This window comes from Molothrus ater, chromosome 1 (assembly GCF_012460135.2).
Source record: "Molothrus ater isolate BHLD 08-10-18 breed brown headed cowbird chromosome 1, BPBGC_Mater_1.1, whole genome shotgun sequence".
Taxonomy (NCBI): domain Eukaryota; kingdom Metazoa; phylum Chordata; class Aves; order Passeriformes; family Icteridae; genus Molothrus; species Molothrus ater.
The window spans coordinates 135,071,655-135,088,493 of record NC_050478.2 but is presented as its reverse complement, the minus strand read 5'-3'; the positions used below and the strand labels follow the sequence as shown (position 1 = coordinate 135,088,493).

General features: G+C 39.1%; 2 protein-coding genes across 3 annotated transcripts in view; one reads left to right on the top strand and one right to left on the bottom strand.

Annotated features, from left to right (window-relative positions):
- Window positions 1-792: 792 nt before the first annotated feature.
- On the bottom strand, window positions 793-15,639 carry RMDN1 (regulator of microtubule dynamics 1). Of its 2 annotated transcripts, XM_036402158.2 has the most exons (10): window positions 14,832-15,631; window positions 14,078-14,189; window positions 11,293-11,380; window positions 10,189-10,348; window positions 8,740-8,829; window positions 8,032-8,087; window positions 5,884-5,971; window positions 4,308-4,338; window positions 2,987-3,120; window positions 793-987 (listed from the first exon to the last, which is right to left on the bottom strand). In XM_036402158.2, the coding sequence occupies exons 1-10, from the start codon at window positions 15,483-15,485 to the stop codon at window positions 949-951; spliced, it is 1,452 nt and encodes a 483-aa protein (XP_036258051.2). In that variant the 5' UTR covers window positions 15,486-15,631; the 3' UTR covers window positions 793-948. The 2 variants fall into 2 exon arrangements, with proteins under 2 accessions (XP_036258051.2, XP_036258059.2); XM_036402166.2 differs by lacking the exon at window positions 793-987 and having other exon boundaries at window positions 3,059-3,142; window positions 14,832-15,639.
- CPNE3 (copine 3) overlaps window positions 15,152-16,839 on the top strand; it is a 29,062-nt gene continuing 27,374 nt past the window's right edge. Inside the window, exon 1 of the mRNA XM_036402139.2 lies at window positions 15,152-15,239. The gene's annotated coding sequence lies outside the window, so the exon portion shown is untranslated. The remainder of the gene's footprint in view (window positions 15,240-16,839) is intronic.

Genomic DNA, 16,839 nt, shown 5'->3' with positions numbered 1-16,839 from the left:
AAGCAAATACTAGGTATTTTCTAGTAAGTTTTTTTTTAGGCTGTTCTATTGAGAATACCACATCTTTGGTATTTCTTTATTCTTTGGTCCACTTTTTCTCTTGGGTAATTGGAATATATTGTTTGGCTGGACACCTAATTTAGATGACTTTGTATTTCTGGTGAAAATTCCTGCCAACACAGTAGAAGGACCAAGAAGAAAGTTTTATGTCTACAAACAGAAGCCCATATTGTTCCACAGTAGTTACTTTCTAATGTACTGGGAGTATGTATTTCTCCTGTTGTTACAGTCTAGGGTAAAGAGTGTGTGCTCAGCAAACATTTACAGCCACTAAATCATCACAAAGCTTCTCACTGCACATGATATCACCCATAAAGGGATTTTCTTAGATGTTCCCTACTTGTTCTTTTTTCATTCATTTTTTATTTTAAACCACAACACTTTCTGCAAAGTCAAACACTAGCATTTAAGACCATTGGAATTAAGATGGTGCAGCCTTAATGATAAATATGTAGGAGCATCTATTACTCTTGAAGGCCATTGAACCTCACAAGAAAACACTGTAGAAAAAACTGCAGGATTATAATTATGTCATTATCCTGTCCCTCCTTTCTTTAAACTTACACCAGTCACATATCTTATTATTCCTCATAAATAACTTGTAGTTCAGAAGTGTAAAAAACTTAATTTAAACTCCAGGCTATCACTCTCCCAGCCTTTTCTAACTATCAACCCTGCTTGTGAATGAAGACCCCTTCATTCCCATGTAAATGAACAGACAGGATCACATAATGAAACAGATCTTTCAGTTCAGATTTTAATAGAAATGAGATAGAAGGTCTGAGCTGTACTTTTAGTAACAGCTTCAGTAAACTGAAGTAGTATTTGGGGCCTTTTTCCTATGCTGCTCAAACCTGAGGCACTTACTTCCCATTATCTTGTTTCTTCTTATATAGAATTAAGCAGCTCCACAGCTTCTTTCTGCACCTGAAAGAAATAAATGTAACATAACAGTCCCAGACAGTTACAGACTCTTCTAGCAAAACTTCCCTCAGAAGCACCCAAATGTTTCCCTGCAGCTGTGACAGTCCTAGGACGAGTCATTTTTCTTCCGTAGTTTAAGATGCTAAATACTTGAAATATGAATCAGAATAAATCACTTAAGCCAGTGTCTTCAGTGTCATTCATTTACTACATAAATGAAGTTTATTTGTGTTGAATACAGACACTAGTTCTTGATTTGCTGCAGTCCAAAGGAGCATGCAGGAAACTGTCCTACCTCTGACCATACCAAACCTGCCTAGGGATTTCAACACCTTAGACAGCAACTAAGAAGTGAGACCATTTCTGAGGCTCTGTTTGCTTGGAGCAATGGTTCTAACATTCATATTAAAACACCCCCCAACAACAAAGTGAACAGCAAAAAAATCTCAACACCCTCTCCTCCCTTCTCAAACCACAAAAAACCTCCATCCTAACAATGGTAATAACATAGCAAGCCATGCAGACAGTGTAAGCCAGATAACCTCTGAGTATCTGGGGTAACAAATGTTCAGAAACCCTAGTTATGCTGAGACAAGATTCAGGTGTCTTTGCACAGGCCAGTTTCCTTCATAGTGGACTATCAAGTCTATTTCCCAATGAATTTTGCATTTTACACATTCACCCAGAGAATGGAGAGAATACTGCCTTTCTCAGTTCAGCAGCTCTGCACACCTCTAAGAGATTAAGAAATAGATGTCAGTACCAGGAGGCCACAAGTAGCTGAAGCAGATCAGTGGTTTAACAACTTGGCCACTGCACAGAATTCACTCCTGACTATACTTTTTGAATGGCTCCTAAAGACAAGCTTTTGGGATCACTGGTTTCATGGGTGCCTCTGGCTACTGGTAACTGTCAGAAGAAATGACCAATTCCTTACACACCTGAGACTACTACCCCTTTAGGCTATTAAATTCCTAAACATTGTGCAAGGCACTAGAGGAATGCAAGACTTGTTCTTTCACTGAAAGATGTTACTAAAGAAACTCAGTTTTGGAAGAAACAGTTTGAGGCTTACTAGCGAATCTACAGAGGGATTCTGAAACACTGTCTCAGTAGTGTTTGTTTCTAAGGTGTGAAATGCAAACTCCTACCAAAGTATTTCTTATGTTGGACATTCAGAATGCTGCATCTCAACTGCAGCTTTAATGCTAAATGAAATAGAGGTCAATCAACCATAAAAAAATCAAATGCAAATTGAGGCTTTGTTAGTCGTGATGCTAACAGGATTGTTTTTGAAAGGTAACTGCAGTTGCATTGGTTTATACTGAATGCATTATCAGGTATGAACAAGTCTAATGGATTACCTCTCCTGGAAGTACTTTGAATGTTTAGGTAGGAAGCAGATGCCTACCCTCCCAACCAAAATCCTTCTGCACAGTTTCAAAGGGTAATTAAGTGACTCATGACATCTAGCACTGGAGATCTGCTGTCAAAGATACATTACCTTAATTTGTCTTACTCAGATCATCTGAATCTCTCCCTGGGGGCCTGGAAAGGACTGCAATGTTAAAGTTTTGGTACATCTGGGTTTTTTCTTCCTTGTGTTCACATGATTGTGAGCTATTCCAAAATGTAATTCCTACCTTACCCATTTCAGGCACATGAAAGGTGATTCTGTGTTCACACAGAAACAGGCTAGCAAGGTGCCTGTGTGACCTTCAGTAACACAGCTAAGGCAGGGTCGTTGTTGGCACTGTGGAACTACCATGAAGAAGAAAGGGTAACAGTTCTCTGCTATGAAATAAAACAGAGTATTTCCAACCACAGCTTCCAGAGGTGGCTAGTAATATACTAGAATTTTTTTGGTGTTGCTGTGATTCTGAGCTAAAGGTGCTGAACTGTAAGTTGCCCTGAGTTACTTTTATAAGACATTCCACTGCCATGATGTCATACATCTTGGATACGATATATGATTGTATGATCACAGTTCTTAACATCCCACCTGTTTGTCCTCCTCTGTCTGTGCAGGATACTCCTTTGCTTTGCTTAACCACAGAAGAGCCATTTTCTTATTGTTTAACTTCAAGTATGTTTTCCCCAAAAAGAGCAAATTTTTGCTGTAGAAATTTGGATCAGCTGCATAGAGACAGGAGAAAAGCTTCAGATGAAAATTAGCAGCATATTATACTTTGATACTTGTTTTAGAAAACATGGTTTGGCTTTGGATCAGAAGGAAGCAAATGTAAAATTTTCACTTGCTAGATTTTTTTTTCTTCTCATAAACAATTATATTAATTAGCAGCTTACTAGTTAATATACTAAATGACACTAGATTCCTCACAAAGAGCAAAGCAGTGAGCTTAAAGTGTAACAGCTTTGCTTTGCAGATTTTGGGCTTTTCTGGACCTAGGAGGTAAAACAGGCAGTGCAACCAGCTTAGCAGGTATAGGCAAGGGAAAATAGGGCACATTTGCTAGCACATACAGATACCAGCTTAATTTTTGCTGCACAGAAGAAACATTTTTTAAGGAGAGATTTTAACCTTGCTTTTATAAAGCATCATTCAGTATTAAAGACTAATCTTGCCTGCTCTTCATACTTACAGCACAGGCTTTCTCTACTGCTGGATTTAAGGTCAGGTTTCAAAACATATGGAGGTGTTTTGGAGGCAAATTTTGAGATGAAGTTCACTGTTCCAGTTCACAGCTGCATTACCTGACACTCAGGAAGACACACTATGAGCCTTTCCTCTAATCTTCAATAATTTAACTATGTACAAATCTTTCATAGAACACTGCCTTCCCTTGTCTTCCTTTATCTTTCAGCTAGCGAGTTTTGCTTATGGCTTCACTCCTGGAGAAATAACACGTTCACATTTTATTTTGTATCATGTGTAAAGTTTAACTGTCAGATTGGCATAATACATTCTGAAATAATAAAAAGTCTGCTTTTTCTGTTTTCTATTTAGAATAAAGAGGACTTTCGAACTCTTAAGAAAATTCTGAAAAAGTAACACAGAATTCCCTTTTTTTATTTCTTCTGCCTCTCTGCACTCCTGTTGAATTCCTTAGGGAAGTGTACTTTATTCTCAGGAAGGTTTAAATTTCACTTTGGTATTTATACTAGATGTGTAACATACTGATAAAATGTTGCAATGTAACAGCTCAGTGTGCTGAGGGGCACACCACAGTTGTCAGCTGATCATATTATACTGTTTTGGGTTTGGTGGCTACAGTTACTAAGGTAATACTGACAGCTAGAGGTTTACTGAAGTCATCAATCCTAAAAGATATTTTTCAGTCAAAATGAGCCACAGGTCTTACCTTCTTCTGCCATGTGGAAGTAACGGAGAGCCTGAAAAAGACAAAGTTGTATTCTTTAAAATGGAGAATAAACTCAACACAATAGTCAAACTAAAGTCTTATGCACACACCTGAAGAAGGAGTTCCTGTCCATGATATGGTTTTTTATTAATTCAGAATGCTACTGATGTCCAATTAGATTTAACATCATCTCAAAAGAACTAGTACTTACCCAACTATCCTCCTACTACTTTTCCCATAAGTGTAGTACATCCTATCTGTTCCTACCAAACTGGATTGTGTTTTTCCAGTTCAACTTGTCAAGATAAATTTTGAATTTTGTTTGTACTATCCAGCACATCTGCAGTTTCCCCCATCTATTTCTCATGTATAAATTTAATAGATGAAAAAAATCTTACTATTTGGGTCATTAATAAATATTGGAGAGAGAACTGACTCCCACAGAGCAGCAGTCAGTAACCTCTCTTACATAAGGATAAACATCTATGATATCCGCACATTTTCAATAAGTTTCCCATCCAAAATCTCAGTCCATCCCTACCTTTTCCTAATGAGAGCAGGGGGAGGGAAAAAGCTCTCACAGCTTTTGTATCTACAAAACAGTTTTTGTACTGAAACTGCAGAAATCTTACCGGTACAAGTTTACTTCTTCAACAAGTTTAAGTGCTACAGAACTGAATGCTGGGACTGGCATTATTCTGGCAATATTTGAAATCCTGGCTGACACTTTGTATTCTTCTGAGAGTGGTTTTTCAGGAAAACTTACAAGCTTGACATTCTATTAAAGAGTTTTATTTATTTTTCAAACAGCTCCTAATTTGTTTTTTATGTAACAGCAAGCAGCCTGCCCACCCCCACTTTAAGAGAACAAAAGAGTTACTGGTTGCTCTAAACAAACAAAGATTAAAACAGCTGCACCAAATTTTTCTATTACCAATTTAACTGTCAAGCTTCTATATATGTAGGGGTGTTTAAAAAAGATGCACACTGGTTTAGATGCACTATTTTAAAGGATTAACATGTGGATAGTATGTTGTAGGGTGTATGACTGCAGGAATCTTCATAGAAAAGAGGAACAAAAGTACTTTCAACTGAAAAAAGCCCACACCACATGTGGCCAGAGAATTAAAGGGTATTTGTTCATCTTAAGTAACAAAGTGAGCTGTTGCTTTTTGCATTTAATATAAGGGGAGAAATTCTGTTAACTAGCAAATAGGTACATGGCATAACACCACCATATAAATCATCAGCATTGGACTAGTACAGACAGTTATCTCCAACAGGGCACAACAGTAATTACAAGCTAAGTTACATATAGTTTATTATTTTCTCATGCAAAAACTATTAAAACAATTTACACTATTCTTTGTGTGCTACAGCTGAAGAAAATTAAAGATTTTTATGTTTTTAGATACCTCTCACTCTCATGTTCTCATTTTATTATTGACAGTTGTAAACTCACAACTCCATGCCTATTGCATAATCAGAGGTCAGTTTTTGTCAGGAAAATAAGTACAAAGTGTATCATCAGCTTTGTGGGTGGAATAACAGTCTGTGAAATGTTTTCATACTGTACCTCCTGAAATGTGGAAGTTGGTGGTGTGGCAAACAGTGTTGCAGCTATTTTTCTTTGGTACCATGGCATCTCAGCAAAAGAGTAACACCTGAAGGAAAAAGAAACATTTATATCTCCCTTCACATTTCACTTGTTTTCAAGCAACAGTCTCAGAATTGTTGTTGGACATAAAAACTGGATGTCATAATTGTTGGTTCCAAGAGTCAAAACTGCAGACATATTGAAAGTTCTATAAGCATGTTCTTACACCTGTAAAAAAAAATAGCAAGATGTCTGAAGCTGCTACTAAAGAAGTTTTGGTGTGTGTTTTACTGGGAACTACCTATGGTAGCTAAAACTGGAACAATTACTAAGCATGAGACAGATTTTGAGCTTGAATGATTTTAATGATTTATGTTTATTTTGTTCTAATGTATTTGCAAAAGCAACACAACTGAATAATGTCATTGCCTTACCTCAACACTACTTTGCTTTTCTCAATTATTAGTATAAAGTAGATCTGCAGTACATTCCTGAGACTCTGATCTATAAGAATGAAAATAAATTCAAGAATCAAACCACTGCGCTCTAGGCTAAGCCATGCTATGCTGGTTTTCTATCTACTAAGTAACACAGGTAATCAATCAGTCACCTATCTTATTGGTGCTGGAAGGATTAAACATTTTTATTGAAGCATTTCAAGTGCACAGAACATTCTGGGTGCAAACATTAAACAATGATATTCACTTTAGCGGCCTCCCACAATGAGATTACAATTGTTATTCACTGTGTAAAATAGAGCATTCTAGAGGAGGTGAAAAATGAGTAACTGTAAATGTTTGGAGGAGAGGCAGGCAAGACATGGAATACACTGCTGGAGTTGAAATTATGTCATTAGATGTGCCTTATCAGAAACAGATTTAGTCCTGAACAGATTAGAAAAAGAAGAAAGAGAAATACTCAAGAACTGGCTGATACTAAGTGCCAGTTTCAATTCAAGATGGCTCTGAAATTCAGTAAAGAGTAGATTTAAATAGACAACATGGGAATATTTTAGAGCCAAAAGCAGCATTAATCTAACATTTCTGATAATATTTTCTAATTTTCCTTGGGAACAATGTCTGAAGTACTTTCCAGAACATGCTTCCTATCTCAAAACGGACTTTGAGGCTTAGTCAGTTGGTAGCATATACTTCTGCTTAAAAATCTGGACTACTGCAATTGTTGGATCACGTGGGAATGAATGGTGGATTCCAAAGGTTCTGAACTAGTAAAAAACTCTGGAGCATTTATCATTATCATTTTCTTTGATACTTAGGATCAAAAAAAACCCACAGAAAAACTGACTGTGGGTTTCAGTATTCTTTTAGGCTAAAAATACATTGCCTTTCTTTATTTTCAATCTCTCAATCTTATAATAGAGATCTCTGGTAAATCAATGTGACATCTTTGGTCTTTTTCAGACAAATAACCAAAAGTGCTGTCTAGAGTCTCTCACTAACATGTACATGCTATTGCTTTCCATCACACCACTTGCACAGAATACCCTGGTTAGTATGGAAAGTTCTATTTCTAGTCCATTTATCTGCTATGTAACAGTAGTTCTTAGTATCATTTTCATTGAGAAGTAAATTCAATTTCAATGATTTTTGGTTAATATATATGCATTTATAAGCTCCCTTTTTTTCATATAACTTTTAAAATACTGTATCCTGACAGATAGTAACAAAAGTATTTTCAGAATACATCTCATTTTTGATAGCTTTTCAGGGACTGTATTAAGTTGCAGCCATCACTGAAATTCAATGTAAAGTCAGTGCTGAGTTTTGACCCCATTCATACTCCAGAAAAAAATGAGCTACTACTTCCTATCACTGATGCCCACTATGGATTCCATGAAGCAAACTTAACATCTGCAAAAGGACTTTTTAACAGTTCCATACAAATAAATTAAATGAACAATTATTTTTCATCTTTTACAACTGCATAAGAATAGCTAGACTTTTTCAAGGCATGACATCCTATATCTGTTCAATACGTTTTCATGCTTGCATCAATTACAAGTACATTCTATATTATTCCAAACAGCTCTGTAATTAATGCAAGATATTTTATTCTCTTGCATTTTTCTGTGCCATGCACTAATTTTAGTTTGAAAATACATCTTACCAAATCCCTATAAGATGAATTGTTGTAGCATCTTTGGGATTCAGTTCAATGGCTCTCTGGTGTGGGAAGAAAAAAACAACACAATATGTAAAGAAGTTGTTCTGACACATGGATTAAAATATATTTAAATATAGGCTTGTTAGCATACTGTTAATTAAACCAGACTGTGGTGTGTAGAATTTCAAGACAACACACCACTTATTCAATGCACAATTTAATCAGCTCACCTCAAAAGTCTGATGACACTGACAGATGTCTAAGCACATCTCTTTAGTAGGTTATTAAACCTTGCATTTGAGACTTGGCATGTTCAGATTCTGATATAATCTCTGGTGATATAAAAGTAGTAGTTCTTCATCTCCAGTATTTGTCCTTTACTGTTACATAATCCACAGTTAAAAGGACAGCCACACTGCCATTTCTCAATATCACAGTTACAACTAATCTAGTCCTAAGAGGTGTGTGAAGCACTTGAGCTATTTCAAGACTCCCTTCTAAAGTGACTTAGTTTACTGCAGGAGAGAATTTCTACTCTGTGTTTCTGGGGCATTTCTGGAGCATATGTCACAGTAACCCAAAAACCAAAGTGCTACTAGGAAGTCTGAACAGAAGTATGCTTTCAGTATTTCACCAAAAATTAGTTACCAGCTGTCACACAATATACATACTGGACACATTAATCTTGTCATATGCAAAAAACTGCATTACCTGGAAATGCTCTTTGATGATAATAGCATTTCCAATTTTAGTCTTGATTCCTTCATAGTCCCCAACATCACTGAGGCAAATTCCATACCACTGTAATTCAAATAACAAAAAAAAAAAAAAATTAATACAGCACTACGTTAACAGTGCCCTTTAAAAAACTTCCAAGTAGAACAGCTGCTGCTGCCACAAACAACCACAAGCAGTGTTGCGGTTCATGTTTATTTCATTAAGTTACTGTTAAATGGTTCATTTTGTTACCCTCCCACGTTCTCCCCAAGTTGGTTTTTCCCTAAGTTGTACCCTCCCTTAAAGCTGTCCCTCAAGTCTTCCCCTCCCTTTATTCTAGTCCCCTCCCTGCCAGTCAAGGTAAACCTTCCCCTTTTCCTGAATGTGCCCTGCCACACACCCCTGGGGCAATCCCTGATTGAAACACCCACTTAGAAATCCCCTCATCTATTGGCCCATGTGACCTTTCCCTCTCCTCCCCCTGTCCTGATTGGTCCCACAGAGTTGATGTAATCCCCTCACTCCTCCCCTGAGGATTCCCTATTGGTTAGCTGTTTGTATCCACCGCCTGACTTGTATCTGAACAAAACCCCTTCCACATGGGGGCGAGGCGCTCTTGTTGTCCTCCTCCCTCCACCTAGAATAAACTTTCCCAGTGGAACCTCAAGACAAAGAGTCTCCTCCTTCCTTCTTCACCTGGTCCCTGCCGTGGCTGTAGCAGTGTGCACTGTAGAGCTTGCAGCTCTTTAGGTTTGGCTGTGGGCAAATCCCAGACCCCAGCTGTTCCCCACTCCTGTTGTGGCTACTGGAGGGTACAGAGCTAGCCTGGGTTCTGGTGTTCTGGTGAGCTTTGGCAAAGCAGTAAGTATTTGTTGTGAACAGCTCGATCAACATCAGAGCAAGCTGCTGGTCTGCATGTGTAAAGGGAATCAATGTCCTCTCCTGATCCAAGATACCAAGGCAAGTGACTACATTTTCCTACCTCTTTGCCAGTGAGAAAAGCAGCACACACAAAAAAACCCCAAAACAAACAAACAAACAAACAAACAAAAAAAAACGGGGGCAGAATGTAGCCAGGGCCTGAAATATTTCCAGTGAAACTCTACAGAGCCCAGAAAAGGCATGGAATGTGTGACGTACAACATTTCAACATCTTTAAGGCGAGGCTGGGGCAGGAGGAGCTGATTTCATCAGCTGTTATCATCCTGACCAGTCGCTTCTTTCCATGGTCCTGCACTGAATGTTTCTGCTTCCCTAGAGGAAGTTTACCTGGAAAAGTCTGAACTCAGATCTTCCAAAAACTTAAGGAAGAGTAAGAAGTGTCATTGATTCACAGCTGAAAAGTTATATTATGCTGAAGTTTCCTAAAACAACACAATGACATTTGTTGTGTTTTCTATAAGCAGAAATTAAACAAGATTTCAGTTATTTTGCAAGGCTCACCTTGTGTGCTGCAAAATTTGATTCATTTTTTTCAAGTGCCTTTTTTGCATACTCAAGGGAGTCATATGTCAGTTTTTTCTTCTCCTCTGCAGAAGTACTACCAAGCTGAGCCAGATCTCGTGATGACCGTGCCAGCCGCCATAACAACTCTGCATCATCACTGGTTAGGAACAGAAACACTGAATTTTTAAAGCAATCAGAGAAACAAAGCAAAAAAGTAATATTTTAAAGTATATCTAAAGTGGGTGATAGGACAACAGTGAATCATCTGTCATGCTATGCTATGTACAACTCCAAGGTAACAAACAGCAGATGAAAGTCCAGTATTACAGACTGTCTGAAAATAGCTTTGGTCTGCCATTCTGGTCTGCAAAGCAAACACATCTGCAGGAAAGGTTTTTGTTTTCTCCAAAGAAAGACAGATTTAAGAAACCCCTATGGTACCACTCAAAACACCAGAAGGAAAAAGAGGGCTACTCTCTTCTTAGCTAGATGGTATTTTTTTCCAGCACTCTGCCGATTTGTATTGATGCTTACTTGGAATACTTAAATTATTATGTGGTTTTTTTCCTTCTAATTGTATTTAAATTATTAAATTCTTCCTAGAAAAACAATGGAAAAACCACAGATGAGCTGCACCACCAGCACATAAACTGTAACTTTAAGTATTTATTTATATAATTTACCAAATGGTGTATTGTAGGTTACAGTCCAAGCTTATGGATCTTAATTTTAATTTTGTTAACATACTACTTTGGAACACTGCTTACACTTCATTATACTTTAGATAACTACCACTGGCTTACTAATTTACTACAGACTTTAAAATCTTTCAGAATTTTGCAGTGTATTCTAAGGGATTCTTAGAGTAATGAACAACCATGACTAAAAAACTTGAGGGTTAACCCTCACCTTCTACAACTATCAGTTCTTTCTTCATTCATTTTTCCATCAGGAGGAAAAACATCACAAGTCCTTCCTTCCTACTTACTTAAGGGTGAAAAATAGGTTCTCCAGCATTCCACAATGAGTATATCAGTTGATAAACTGATACAGAAGAGCATAGAAAAGAAGCTACACTAATGTCCCAAGGCAATGAAGTACCTGTTTTTATGCTGAACCAGCAACCGATACAGCTTTTCAGTTTCTCCACTCCCATACAGGTAGTCTGCTTGTTCAATCACATCTTCCACTTATGAAGGAATTAAAATTGTGAAAACAGAAGAACGAATGGTAGTTAATTAAGACATTATCACCAAAACATTTTAAAGCAAGACAACTTAGCTGAAAATTATGTAGCTCATTTTTAGGCCATCACTTCAAACTTACAAGCACAGCAGGATTGAGTAAGCAACATGCATAATGCACAACGAGGATGACAACTAGTGCCTCTCCAGTGACACTACAACAGCTTTCAGCATGACAGCTTTGGTTGCTGGACAGATTTAACATCCCAAGGTGTCTTTCTCAGTGCATCAGACTACTAGAAATAAGTTATTTTTTAACTTGTGAAAATGGTAGAAAAGAAAAAAAAAGTATGGAAAATGGACAAGGAGAGCAAGTGCAGTACAGAGTTGAGAGTAACAAAGTCACTTCATTAGTACATGTAAAGAATTTAAATCTTACAATAACAATGAAAAACCCTCAACTTCTAAAAATAGTCTTCATTCTCATTATGGTTCCACAGTTTAGCCAGAACGTTACTGCAGTTTGAGTGAGTCCTATTATTTACTCACAAGCCAAAACAAAACATTGCTTAAAGGTTTTCTGACCGAAGTCCATAGGATTTTCCCAAATACAACCCCAAAACAGACAATCTACCGGAACTCCTGTGTGTTTAAGATACTAATAGCAAAAACAATTTTGAAAATCAGAATTGGCTTTCTAGAATATCAATTTATGAGCTAAGTTCCATTATTTTTATGCCTTTTCTAGAAAATACTCTGAAACACAACAGTGGTGGGGAAATATAATTTCCACAACTGCATGAATATAATAATATATAAATAATATATAAATAAATATAGCCCTTGGAACAGCATACAGGAAATAGAATTATCAAACACCACACTATAGAGGATTATAGCATGAAAAAGGATAGAATTAGAAGGAGAAATACCCAAAGGGAAGAAGATGGGTAATTTTGTTGATGTAGGTAACTGTACAGGAGAAGAACAAGCTTCAAGTTTACTCTTCTGCCAACATCAAAGCATTAAAAAAAATACCTGTTAAGTCAAAAGCCTTGTCTATTTTTTTACAGACCTACCTATGCTTATTGTCTCTTTGGTATTACTCCTGGGTCCATGATCAAACTTAAGAAGTCAAAACATAAGTTCTAACCCCTTTCATAAAAATTAATCATGTTTATAAGGTTTCCTTTTCCAAGTTGCCTACTAAATATGGTAGCCAATTTAAAGTCAGCACAGTTTTCTTTACAGAAGAAGTAAAACATTGAAGGTGACTGAACACAAAAGCCTCCTCTTCAGCTTGAAAACATTCTAGAATATAAATCAATGCATTCTGGATAATTTTTAACCTTGCTGTCTCTAAATGTCTTCTTTCAACCCTTTCAAAGATAAGATAATGGTCTATGTGGGCTTTGGATTTTAGTGTCCAAAATGAGCTTCATGGTACATCTTCAGTATGATCTTCACTAAATAGTTATGTTTGCTTGCTGACCTGAACACTACTAACATATCTAAAGACTAAATGCTCAGAACTCAAAACTTCTGAATGCATTTCCCACAAGGTGTTTTATACACATTATTATATTTTTATTATTTTAGAGTATTTTTCAGGTATTTCTGTTTTACCCTTGTTTTTACCATATTTACCATGTCTTGTATAGAAAGCACATTAGCATTGCTTTTCTTGGCAATGTAAATGTCAGATTTATGTGGGAGCACCGAAAAGACCAACTAAGCAGTGTTATTTATGCTTATATTCCTCATGAGAAATGATGAATTCTTTATTCCTCATTATTATTATTTCTTAATTGTGTAGAGTAGCTACTTCAGATCTACTCACTGATACTCCTGCATATGAAACAGCTCCTTATCCTTTTATAAATTTGTTATCTGAATTTTTATTTCTCTCTGCATAAACATCTAAGATCTTCCTCTTTTTAAGACATGGAGAAACAGGTTACCTGAACTGGATACTACCTCAACTATACAGTGAGCACACATCCAGTTTAGGCTCATTCTCCTTTCAGTCAGGCTTACTCTGAAATTCCTTATTTAGACAAGCAAGTTTTAATTCTGCAACAATATCCCCTTTTAAGATATTGTTACTGTCCTTCCACAGTGAATCTATTCTTATGCAAAGGATACAAAAAAACCATTTTACCACTTGTTAAATTGTTTTCTAGTCCGTAAAGCAAGGCTTTGCTTCCCGCCTTTATAGTGTTAGGGAGACAGAAGACATTTCTCAATTTTATATGAGGAACTATCTTGGTATTGCTCAACTAGATTAAACAGAAATGACAGTCTTCATACTGAAAATCTCAACTAGCTAAAATTTCTAGAAATAGATTAAGTTCCAGTTTGCATTCCTAACAGACCCATTAAGACTTAATTAAAGTAAGAGTAAATAAGCGCAATTAAAGATTGGGCAACAAATTAGTTATTATCCACCTTGTGCATGTGTTCTATCCCTGACAGGATGAGCTACTAATCTGCTTTCATTTATACCTGAAATAATCACGTGTTGAAGTGCTACCACATCACCCATAACCAATTCAAAAGCATTCTATCATGAAATGACACTGCATGCAGTCTTAATGGAAAAAATCAAAAGCATTACACCATTTTCCTCTATAATTCCGGTACTAAAAATTTTACGTTTCATATCAGAATATGCAATATACTTCAAAATTAGAAAATATTACCTTTGAAGCTTGCATGAACCTCAGCAAAGCCAGAAATCAGCTTATGAGCTTCATAAACCAAAAAGGAGCCTGTTGAAAGCACGACTCCTCTCTGAAGGCTTTTCCTAAGCACCTGTGTAGGATCATAAGATAGGTATTAATGAACATTATCACTCCGAGTTAAAAAAAAGCTTTTTCTTGTCTGTATCACCGGTTATATTTCAGATTCTGAGCAAAAAAAAAAAAGACTTTAAAATTTTAAAAAAATCTTCATAAGACAAAATGTCACTTCATCAAGCAAGGATTTGAAGTATATTCACCAGAAGCTCACGATTACGCCGGAAAACGAACAGAGCACTAGACTGGACATAAACCGTAAGTACGGAGCAAACACAAGGTATGAAGCAAAAATCAAATGCGTACTGCTCAAACGAGCCCAGGGCAGTTTTCGCACCAACAAACCATTCCTTCGCTACCCCCGCGGTGCCGGAGCCTCCGCCCGCCTCCCTCCTGCCGGCGGAGCGGCTCCGCGGGGGCGAGCGGCGGCCACACCCCGTGGGAATCGGAGTGAATTAGGCTGGAAGAGGCCTCTGAGATCACCGAGTCCAACCTACGAGCGAACCCCACCACGCCAAATACAGCACGGCACTAAGCGCCCCGTCCGGTCTTCCTAAAACACCTCCAGGCTCCGTGACTCCCCAGCCCCCCGGGCAGCGCATTCCAAGCAGGCCCTGGAAGCGGCCGCGCTCCCCGCAGCGAGCGGCACCCTGGCTACCTGAGTCCCCCGGCCGCAGGGGCCGCCCATCGCCTCTCGCCGGAGTGCTGTCCCCAGGCCGGCGGGGCCGCGGCGGAAGGGCCGCGCCAGCGCCGCCATGAGCGCCGCCATCGCCGCTGCCAGCACCGCCCCCCGCCTGCGGAGGAGCCGCTCCGCCCCACGGCCCTGCCCGGGCTCGGGGGCACACAAGGGCAAGGGCCGCCCGCCCGGCCGGGCAGCCCGCTGTGCCGCGGGCCGGACATTGCGCGGCCGGGCCCCTGAGCCACGCCGGGCCCAAGCGGCCGCTGGCCCGGCCGGGGCGGGGGGGGGCGCGCACGGGGGCTCTGCGCCTGCGCCCCGGGGCGGGGCGTGTCCGGTTGCGTGGGTGTGGCCGCCGCGGGTCGGGGGTCCGGAGGCGCCGCGCTGCAGGTGAGGGTGGGGTCCGGCCTTGCCCTGGGGCCGCCGTGTCCCGCGGGGCTTGACATCTTGGCCGCTCTGCCCCGTCCAGTGGGACCCGTGCGGGGCTGGGGCGGCAGGGCAGGGCTCCGGGCGGCTGCTATCCTCGCCCTTCCTCGTGTGAAACGTCCCCGCAGCTGCGGCCCCGCTTCCTGCGGGGGGACGCGGAGCGCGCTGCCAGCTGCGGCTGCTGCGGGGATCGAGAAATCGCTGCCCCATCCGCCGTCCCGCGGGTGGCGGAACTCGGTGAAGTTAAAGCTGTGGGCCTGAAGGTTTGAGTCCGTAGTGCTGGTCCTGTGGCGGTGTAAACGCCGCTCTGAAAAGCACCCTTATCTCTGAGAGAGGAGGGTTTCGAGAGTCAGCATCGTTCCTGAAAACCGCAGGCTGTTCTTTCTGAGCTCCTGGTTGAGTGGGTGGTTGTTTTCTTTCTTCACTGTAGTTGCATAATATATACAAGACAAATCTTAGATAATGTTCATGTTGTCATAACTTACTCTTCCACTAGGGAAAAGTTTTAAAATGTGAAATCTCTTCACTTTTGCTTACATACTCCTATCTTCAAAGTACGTTAAGTATCCTCAAAGTAATATTGCCCTGCCTCCAACACTTACATTTATCTTCCTGGAGGGTTATGTCCCTGAAGGTTCGAGTTAAAAACATTTTTGTGGTGGTGCAAAAAGTTTGTTTAATAAAAGTAAATGCAGTCAAACCTAATCCTGGCTTTTTCCCCTCCCTTTTTGTTTTCAGTTGGAGCTTTAAATTTTGACATTATATGTGTATACTCATAGAGGGAGGATGTTTCAAAGTGCATGCAGAATACTAAAAAGCATTTGAAGGGAAAAAAAGTAGGAAAGATGTTAAAGGAGTAAGAGATAGAGGTTCTTTTGTTCTCTTTTGTTATGTGGTGTTAGGAAGAATGCAGTGTTTTTGCAACAAGTATGTTTGTGCTAAATGTCTTAAAATTAAACTATGCAGATTCATTATAGGTGACTGTTAGACTAATTTCATTTCAGGTAACAAAAGCAAAAAGCTATTTCTGGTAGGCTGAATAACTAAGCTATTATTAAATGTCCAGAAATGCATAGTAGCAGAATTAGTACCACAGTGTTTGTACAGTCTTCTTTTATGCCAAATTTTCCCCCTGAATTGAATACTAAATGGAAGCCCTAGTGTTAGGGGTAATAAAATTAAAATCTGAACTGTACACATATTTGGGAGGGAATTTTAATTTTTTTAAATTTGATTTAGGAACAAATGCTGTCATTACATGGTTTTCAGGGACAAAGTTAGGGAGTAAGATACCTTCTATTCCTTCCTGTTTTATTTTCCTCTGAAAGTCAGGATGCTCTTCCAACATAAGTAATATATGATCAATTTATTATTTGTAGATCTTAGTTCCTGTTAAACCCAAGAATATTATTTCTGTTCCTGGATCAGTTAGGCAAAGATTAATACTGGCCCCTCCTAGTGTGACATTTGAAGGTGTGGTATGGCATGTGCAAGCTGGTAGGGAGGAAGTACAATTGTGGTGTGGGTTTTTTTATAATCTTAAAGGTCTTTTCCATCAACTCTG

Coding starts and splice junctions, on each gene's coding strand:
- RMDN1 (XM_036402158.2), bottom strand. CDS start 15,485: ATGGGGCAGCGATTTCTCGATCCCCGCAGCAGCCGCAGCTGGCAGCGC. Junction 8,830..10,188: donor CAAATTTTGCAGCACACAAG/GTGAGCCTTGCA, acceptor TTTGAATTACAG/TGGTATGGAATTTGCCTCAG. Junction 3,121..4,307: donor CTTCCACATGGCAGAAGAAG/GTAAGACCTGTG, acceptor GTCTCTATGCAG/CTGATCCAAATTTCTACAGC.